A 10,000-nucleotide genomic window follows, 5' to 3' on the forward strand; every position below is an offset into this window, starting at 1 on the left:
GACTCTTATTACAGGCTTCTTGAGCTCGATTTTGATCCAGATTCATTCGCAGAACTAACGCGCAGCCATCTTGCTAATCCGAAAAATCGTCTGCAATGACCCGGAATAATCATCTCCAATGACGCGGTCATTCGGTCTGTACCACTCCTTCCGTCTTCAGCCCCACAAACCATTTTCGGTCTCAAGGAAGTGTCAAAGTGTGAGGACCTTGAAGATTCAAGATTTAAGATTTTTGTTCCAAAAAGGCCCCTTGAGGGCACATGAAAAAAAATCGTCAAAAAGAAAACAATACATTGAGACATCATATGTGGCAATGTGATACACTACATGACACACTTGTAACGAAGTGAGTGCAATAATACTGTGTTTACTGAGTATTATCTGAATACAAAGCATCTGATTTCACACAAAACAAATTGCACAAACAATAACTAACCCAGAGTGTACAGAATCTAACCAAGTGGAATTGTAATATTTAAAAAATGTTGAATGATAATTTAAAAAAATAAATTTAGACAGTTTCAATAAAGATTTTATTATTAGTATTATTTTAGCATGTTGTTCAGTTGTACTTGAGAAGGCCCACAGAGACCCTGCTCCATTTTGAAGAAACTTGTGCATTGCTGGTTTGGAGATGTTTGATTAGTACAGTAAGGGATTCTGCTCTGCCATTTAGGTTAGACTTAGGGCTGATCCTTCTCTCCATTATTCGTTCTGTGAGGCATTTGATGGTGTGATGGCTTTGTAGCTGGTTATTGAAGAATGTTGTTCAGATGGTCAAATACCTGGTAAATGCTGGTACATCTGTTCAGTAACTGTTATTTTCAGATCTTCATGTACCTGGTAAATGCTGGTGCATCTGTTCAGTAACTGTTATTTTCAGATCTTCATGTACCTGGTAAATGCCGGTACATCTGTTCAGTAACTGTTATTTTCAGATCTTCATATACCTGGTAAATGCCGGTTCATCTGTTCAGTAACTGTTATTTTCAGATCTTCATATACCTGGTAAATGCCGGTACATCTGTTCAGTAACTGTTATTTTCAGATCTTCATATACCTGGTAAATGCTGGTGCATCTGTTCAGTAACTGATTTAAAAAAAAAATTTTCAGATCCTCACATACCTGGGAGAACTGGTACGCCTGTTCAATAACTGTTTTCAGATCTTCATGTACCTGTAAGCACTGGTACATCTGTTCAGTAATTGTTTTTTTTGTTTTTTTTTCCAGGTCGTCATATACCTGGTGAGTACTGGTACATCTGTTCAGCAATTGTTGTTGTCGGATCTTCTCTTGGAAAGTCTGTCTGTTCAGTCAGTAAGCCTGTCTGCTCAGTGACTGTCATTTTCAGCGACCACACTGCTGGCTTTGTGTTTCAGATGAAGACAATGGCCTCACCTGCTGCCCTGCCCCGTGTGCTGCTGGCTGTGTGTGTGGTGCTGACCACCCAGCTGATGCGTGCCTCCTCCCACACCCCGCCCAGCTACAAGGAGCACTTGAGCACTGCGGAGACCATCATGAAGGCAGTCAGAACACCAGGAGATGGCCGGTTCTCAGAGCTCAGGTCGGCATGGCCCCACCTGTTTTCCCCGTCACGGTTCCAGGAGGCGCTGTGGACAGCAGTGGATCAGCTGAGCGGCAATGGCACCTTCCTGGAGCGTCTGTCGGCCTCGCCGGACGTGTCTCCTCTCTGCTCTCAGCACTTGGAGCAGCTTCTTCTGGCACTGTTCAATCGGAACTACAGTGCCCTGCAGAGTAAGGTGGTTTTTTTGTTGTTGTTGTTGTTGTTCCTGTTCTATATTTTATGCTGTCTCAGTAGCATTATTCCCACGCTGTTCATCTTGGGTCCCCCTTATTCAGCTACACCTGGGTTGGTCTGTCATTGCAGCCATGCAGAGTGAGTTTTTGTCATTCACTGATACCAGCATACATACCTGCTGTTCCCAAAATAGCCGTATGTTTTACAGTAACATGTAAAAACTGGATGTTATGGCCTCAAATCACACGTTACAGAAAAAGCAATAACAAAGAAACAAGTAGAAGCACTGGGTTTGTTTTTTTTCCATGGGTGGACAAACCTTACGGTTGACAGGAAGTTGTGATTCAGTGTGTGTGTGCATGCGTGTAGGTCTGTCCTCTAGGGTTCAGCTCTTGGGAGGGCAGGACAGGGTCCACTGCTGTCCTTCTGCCGCTTTAACCTTCCCCACCTGAAGTTACTTACCTGCCTGGGGGCTGTATTCAAGAGACCATCATGCCTGTGGTTAAATGTCTGCCTGTGGGTAATCTGCCTGAGGCAAGGCTAACTGCCAGAGGGTTAGCAGTATCATGTATTCAGGAACACAAAAACCTACCTGCGGTTCTGCAAACCCCGAAGACAACTTACCCTTACGATGTGCCAAGGGTGACAGCCCATGAAGCAGAGGCAAATATGGCGAATCCTTTTGTTGCGGTGGTTATTTTAAGGGAAAACAGGTGTTTTGCGGAGAGATCGTGTCTTGAATACGGCCTCTGATAGTTTGATTTTAGCCTTTGTTCACTTGGCAGTCAAAATTGACGTATTGAGACTGGCAGACGTCATTATATTCCATATCAATTTCGTATGTCGCTGTAAAGTGAGTGCACTTGCAGACGATAGATTTGGAATGCCTGAAGTTTGCAGATCATTGAAATTTGTTCATTCCAGAGAAATATTCAATCGTGAACTCTATTATTTTAGTTCATTTTTGCAATTAGCTGTAAAGTGTGGAGGACAACGTGTCAGAATGTGAAAGTGGGCCCCAGGTTTTGGCAAGTTGCTGACTCTAATCTATGCTTTGCCACTGAAGGTTTATTTATTTTTTGCTTTTTTTCGGTCACATTGTGGCGCGGCGCAAAGTAAAAGAGTATGCGCAGAAAGGAATCCCCGGGATTTTTATTTATAGACCATGGGTTAGCTGCCTGAGTGGACTTTGTGTGTCTTGAATATGAAGATAACCTGGCCTTCAAGGCAAACTGTAACCACAGTTCCCTGCCCGGTCAAGGGTAACCTGCCTTCAGGCAAAATGATTTTTGTCTTGAATACGGCCCCTGGAGTGAGGAAAATTGGAGTAAAGTGCCTATCCGTAGGACACAACACCATGCTCTGAAGTGGGGTCTCAAACAGACTTGGCTGTGTGTGCAGTGATACTTGATAGGGGTGATGGAGATGCTGCTGGTGGGAAGGGGAGGGTGTGTGTGTTCATTTAGGTTTAGGAATGACTTGACGAGAGTGTGCTCTCATGATTCATGTATGTATAGATGTAGAGCTATATATCTATATATAGAATGTAGATAGATAGGCATCCTTCAGTCTCGGAAGACTATGGAGTTGCGCTCTAGGTGTTTATTCTGGTACAGCATCAGGTGTGGCTAGCCAGTCCGACGCGGGAATGACAGTCCCTGTGGCAGAGGGCACAGATGAAGTCTGACGCTGGTCTGTCTGCCTGGACTGCAGTCTTTCTTCTCATTTTCTTTTCCTCGTGCTGCTGAGCAAGTGTCTCTTCGAACTTGGAAAGACCTTTCTGCACAGTCTGTCTCCAGGCTGACCGTTCAAGGGCTGTTGCTTCCCAGTTGTTCTGGTCGATGTTCAAGGCTTTTAGGTCCCTCTTGCACATGTCTTTGAATTGCAGCTGTGGTCTGCCTGTGGGACGTTTTCCCTGCACAAGTTCTCCGCAGAGGAGGTCTTTAGGGATCCGTCCGTTGTCCATGCGCACGACATGGCCGAGCCAGCGCACATGTCTCTGTTTCCCGTGTTTTGTTGACGCTGCAAAGCGAAGCTGGAGTGACCTCTCCAGAGCGCAAAGCCTGGGTAAGTAAGTATATATACATATATAGATAGATGGATATATATCTCAGCATCAACTAGGCTGGGAGATACAGACACTTGCAGTGGTCGTCAGGAGATTTGAGCAACAATCCCAAAGACGTATCGGTGAAGTGGTCTGTGGGTGACCTTCAGCTGTGTGGTCCTCGTCTTTCTGTTTGAAGTGGGGTCTCAGACAGACTTGGCTGTGTGTGCAGTGATTGACGCGATGGGCAAACCATCGCCGGGCATGTTGCTGTTCAACCTGCTCTGGCCGGGAGAGCTGAAGGAGTGTGAGAACGTCACCTTCATGAACAGGTCGTCGCCCCAGCAACCCCTCTTCACTGGGGAGTACTGCACTGCCCACATCACCCTGGCTAAGGTGAGTCATCCTTGTTGGGTTTCTTCTTTCTTTTTGACTCACTTGTGTAAACAAAGTGAGTCTATGTTTTAACCCGGTGTTTGGTTGCCTGTGTGTGTGTGTATGTCTGTGTGTCCATGGTAAACTTTAACATTGACATTTTCTCTGCAAATACTTTGTCAGTTGACACCAAATTTGGCATAAAAATAGGAAAAATTGAGTTCTTTCCAGTCATCTTGTTTAAAACAGTATTGCACCTCTGGGATGGGCACAAAAAAATAAAAAAAGAAGCCTAATTATATGCAAACGGCATTTACTGTTATATTTATATTTTTTGTATTCTCTAAACTTGGCACTTTGACCTCTTATTCTGACACAACAACAAGAGGAGTCATTATTATCATTTTTTGTTCAAACAGGAACTTCTTTTGCTAAGCATGGAATTTTTATTTATTTTGCAAACGTTTTGGTGCAGATAGTAAAAAAGGGAAATTACTCTGTAATTATTGCTAGGGGACTTAATTTATCACAAGTGAGTCTTGAAGGCCTTGCCTCTCTTGTTCTTTCTTTTTTTGGTTGTACAGAATTTTGGACATTTTGTTTGCTGTATTTTGATGATGATGAAGACTACGTTGTTTTTTGTTTTTTTGGTGCCCCACAATTTGGGACGTTTTGTTTTGCTGTGTATTTCTATGGGGGTGATGAAGATGCTGCTTTTTTTGTTGTTGTTGCTGTTGTCGTTGTTGCTTTCATGGTGCCAGAGAATTTGGGACATTTTGTTTGCTGTATTTTGATGATGATGATGATGGGGTTTGATGAAGATGCTGCTTTATTTGTTGTTGTTGTCTTTGTTGTTGTTTTCATGGTGCCAGAGAATTTGGGACATTTTGTTTGCTATATTTCAATAATAATGATGTGGGTGAAGAAAAGCTGATTTTTTTTAATTTTTATATATTATCGTTGTTGTTGTCGTTGTTGCTTTCTTGGTGCCACATAAGTTGGGGCATTTTGTTGGCTATATTTCGGTGATGATGATGATGATGTGGGTGATGAAAATGCTGCCTCTTGTTTTCTTTTTTGGTGCCCCAGTATTTGGGACATATTGTTTTTTATATTTTGATTATGATGAATGGGGTGATGGAGATGCTGTTGTCTATATCTCTGCGATGATAAATGATGATAATGGATAGTGGTGATGGAGATATTGTTGTCTATATCTCTACGATGATAAATGATGATATTTGATAGGGGTGATGGAGATGCTGTTGTCTATATCTCTACGATGATAAACGATGATACTGGATAGGGGTGATGGAGATGCTGTTGTCTATATCTCTACGATGATAAATGATATTTGATAGGGGTGATGGAGATGCTGTTGTCTATATCTCTATGATGATAAATGATACTGGATAGGGGTGATGGAGATGCTGTTGTCTATATCTCTACGATGATAAATGATATTTGATAGGGGTGATGGAGATGCTGTTGTCTATATCTCTACGATGATAAATGATGATACTGGATAGGGGTGATGGAGATGCTGTTGTCTATATCTCTACGATGATAAATGATGATACTTGATAGGGGTGATGGAGATGCTGTTTTATATATATATATATAGATAGATAGATAGATATACATCTCAGCATCAACGGGGCTGGGAGATACAGACACTTGCAGTGGTCGTCAGGAGATTTGAGCAACAATCCCAAAGACGTGTCGGTGAAGTGGTCTGTGGGTGACCTTCAACTGTGTGGTCCTCGTCTTTCTGTTTGAGGTTCATAGCGCACTGAACTGTTGGGGAGAGCCAGGCATTGAAATGAAAAGGAAAAATTGTAGAACATCAGAAGTGATATTTAAAAAAAAAAAATGTTTAAAGTAACAATTACACATAACTTTTTCATCTATTTATGAATTTGAGAAATTTTCTAGAAAGGAAACAAATTAACAGAAACAAAATACCTCCCCCCCACCCCCCTCCCCTGCCCCCATGTCCCATAAAAACACAAACAAATTATACAAACAACAACAAACAAAACACACAACACAGGCAAACAAAAACAATACACACAAGAAGAAAAGAGGATCAGAGAGCATGCTTGATATATATATATATATATATGATAGTCGTGTCCGACTATGACCATCAGAACAGCAGAGGAGGCAACTGCTGTTCGGACTATTTGGGCTAGAATTTGATTATAGTGGAGAGTGTCTTGCCCAAGTTACATCCCCACTCTCTCGGCCAAGAGGGTTTTAGGACAGTCGACGTTGGGATGGTTCCCAAAGGCCAACTAGCCCACAAGGCTGCAGCACTAAGAGCCAGTGCAATTTTGCCTCCTAGTTTGAGAGTCATAGTCCTTCACAAAAAGACTAAGCTGTAAATGGTTTCCCATTGACTGGAGAAACCATTGATAATATAGCTCTCACTTTGCTGTTGGCCCAAATGTAAACTTATGTCAATCTGTGATATAAGCTCAGTGTTGGGCCTTAAGCATGATATACTCTGAGGGAACTGACAAGTAAACAGAATCTAGCATGACACGCAGGACAGGCATACATGTCGAAAAGACACTTTCTTCTGAAGATAAAACAAACCGATTCAATAGTTTAAATGGGGAAAAAAAGCAAAACAAGCTTGATTAGACAAATAAAGACGGGTGCAATAGCTGAGTGGTTAAAGCGTTGGACTGTCAATCTGAGGGTCCCGGGTTCAAATCACGGTGACGGCGCCTGGTGGGTAAAGGGTGGAGATTTTTACGATCTCCCAGGTCAGCATATGTGCAGACCTGCTAGTGCCTGAACCCCCTTCGTGTGTATATGCAAGCATGAGATCAAATACGCACGTTAAAGATCCTGTAATCCATGTCAGCGTTCGGTGGGTTATGGAAACAAGAACATACCCAGCATGCACACCCCTGGAAGGGGAGTATGGCTGCCTACATGGCGGGGTAAAAACGGTCATACACGTAGAAGCCCACTCGTGTGCATACGAGTGAACATGGGAGTTGCAGCCCACAAACGCAGAAGAAGAAGAAGAAGACAAATAAAGTCTCATGAAACAGGAAAGTCTGGATAGTACATGGGGGTATTAAGACAGAAAGAAGAGAAATTTAAACCTGACTTCAGACAACTATGTGAACAGTGTCCTCAGTAACTGTGCAGTGTACCTAACAAGACTTACCACTGTGGCAGATAACGCCTTGAAATTGTTCAAAATACAAACGAGAGAACTCTGAGAAAAGTTTGATAGCAATGATTTTTTTTTAAACTTGGGAACTGGGGTATCATGTGCTTGCTGGAAATAGGCTCTGTTCAGTGTAAGGATGTGATGATCTGGCTGAATCTAGTGTATATATATATATATATATATATATATATATATATATATATGTGTGTGTGTGTGTGGAGTGATGGCCTTGAGGTAACGCGTCCGCCTAGGAAGCGAGAGAATCTGAGTGCGCTGGTTTGAATCACGGTTCAGCCGCCGATATTTTCTCCCCCTCCACTAGACCTTGAGTGGTGGTCTGGACGCTAGTCATTCGGATGAGACGATAAACCGAGGTCCCGGGTGCAGCATGCACTTAGCGCATGTAAAAGAACCCACGGCAACAAAAGGGTTGTTCCTGGCAAAATTCTGTAGAAAAATCCACATCGATAGGAAAAACAAATAAAACTGCATGCAGGAAAAAAATACAAAAAAAAAAAAAAAAAAAAAATGGGTGGCGCTGTAGTGTAGTGACGTGCTCTCCCTGGGGAGAGCAGCCCGAATTTCACACAGAGAAATCTGTTGTGATAAAAAGAAATACAAATACAAATATCTGATAATGCATGTGTGTGTGTGTGTGTGTGTGTGTTTTCAGAAAACAAAGGAGATCCCCATGCCGTTTGCAGTGTCCACCGGTATATGTGTCCCGAACTCCTGTACCAGCTTGGACATCTCCATTCTTCTCAACGAGAGTAAGGCCAGTTCAAGTCCCCACAAAGCGTCACAGTGTCTGGACTTTTTTTTTCCGTACACGCTGCATCCCATCTGCCTGAAAAATGGAGCAGGGGGACCAGATGCCTTATCTGTGCACAGATACATAAACGCTAACACCGTAGGAGTAATAGTAGACAGGCCTGTTTAACCCTTTGAGCCCCGAGTTCCTGAGCAATTTTAACCCTTCTGCCTGAGCTCCTGAGCCCAAATTTGCAAATAATTGGTATTTAATGTGTCACGGCAGATATAAAAAGAGTGCCCTGACCACCGCTTTACCGGTGGTAGAGAAAAATGACATAATGTCCACATGGTGGGGGTAAAAATGGTCAGACACGTAAAAGTCCACTCATGTATTCAAGTGAACTTGGGAATCGCAGCCCACAAATGAAGAAGAAGAAGGTTCAAATACTGATGTCTTGTTGGGTAACAACAGACATTGTCATTTGGCTCTTTGGTGGTTTCTTGCAATAGCCAGGCAGAAATTGCTCAAAATGCGGACTTCAAATAAGTTTCAAAAATCTTCTTGCATTGTTGGTTCACTGTCAAGATAATTTGTGAAAGAAACCAAATTTGGAGCAGATTTGATTTTGTTTTTTTTTGTTTTTTTTGTTTTTGTTTTGCTGCCATCATTTCATTGGCATTACTCCCACGCCACTCATTTAGATTCCCCCATACACGGCCACACCCGGGTTCATCCGATTTGATAATTATTGTCAAGTAAATATATCTTCCAGAAAATAGCAACTCTGTTCAGAAAAAATGAATTCACAAATGTTTTCATTGCTTTGTCTCTTAAATATCTACCATTCATGGTCTCTTGGTGCTTGTGTTAAACTTTAAAACATCAGTGGCATATTCTCAGCATCCACATTTTTTGGCAGAATGGCTTACTGGCAGACATCAACAATACCTGGAGTGACAACAAATGGAGTGATGGCCCAGAGGTAACGCGTCCACTTAGGAAGCGAGAAAATCTGAGCACGCTGGTTCGAATCACCTCAGCCGCCGATATTTTCTCCCCCTCCACTAGACCTTGAGTGGTGGTCTGGATGCTAGTCATTCGGATGAGACAATAAACCGAGGTCTCGTGTGCAGTATGCACTTAGCGCACGTAAAAGAACCCATGGCAACAAAAGGGTTGTCCCTGGCAAAATTCTGTAGGAAAATCTACTTCAATAGGGAAAACAAATGAAACTACACGCAGGAAAAAAAAAAAAAAGGGTGGCGCTGTATTATAGCGGCGCGCTCTCCCTGGGGAGAGCAGCCCGAATTTCACACAGAGAAATCTGTTGTGATAAAATGAAATGCAAATACAAATACAAATACAAATACCTATCACCTTCATATTGAGAAAAGTTATAGATCCCCCCCAAAAATGTTTAAACAACACAACGATGCCCAGCTGTCCTAGTTATGTGGTAGTGCTGGAAGTGCTTTCCATGCTGTATTGTTCATGTAGTGTTCATGTGTCTGTATTGTTCATGTAGTGTTCATGTGTGTCCCAGTGCTGGAAGTGCTTTCCACTCTGTGTTGTTCATGTAGTGTTGATGTGTACTGTATTGTTCATGTACTGTTCATGTGTACACTTGTTGTTCATGTAGTGTTCCTGTGTAGTGTGTTGTTCATGTAGTGTTCATGTGTACTGTGTTGTTCATGTAGTGTTCATGTGTGTCCCAGTGCTGGAAGTGATTTCCACTCTGTGTTGTTCATGTAGTGTTGATGTGTACTGTATTGTTCATGTACGGTTCATGTGTACACTTGTTGTTCATGTAGTGTTCCTGTGTAGTGTGTTGTTCATGTAGTGTTCATGTGTACTGTGTTGTTCATGTAGTG

General features: G+C 42.5%; 1 protein-coding gene across 3 annotated transcripts in view; it reads left to right on the forward strand.

The window, feature by feature from the left end:
• The window catches only part of LOC143276164 (nose resistant to fluoxetine protein 6-like), a 31,816-nt gene that overhangs the window by 491 nt on the left and 21,325 nt on the right, over positions 1-10,000 (forward strand). For 2 of the 3 annotated variants that reach the window (XM_076580586.1, XM_076580587.1), the window contains exons 2-4: positions 1,381-1,756; positions 4,040-4,203; positions 8,049-8,145. In XM_076580586.1, coding sequence (XP_076436701.1) covers positions 1,381-1,756; positions 4,040-4,203; positions 8,049-8,145 — 637 coding nt within the window. Of the gene's footprint in view, positions 1-219; positions 347-1,380; positions 1,757-4,039; positions 4,204-8,048; positions 8,146-10,000 lie in introns of those variants that run through there. The other variant, XM_076580588.1, reaches the window with a different exon arrangement.

This window comes from Babylonia areolata, chromosome 31 (genome assembly GCF_041734735.1).
Source record: "Babylonia areolata isolate BAREFJ2019XMU chromosome 31, ASM4173473v1, whole genome shotgun sequence".
NCBI classification, from domain to species: domain Eukaryota; kingdom Metazoa; phylum Mollusca; class Gastropoda; order Neogastropoda; family Buccinidae; genus Babylonia; species Babylonia areolata.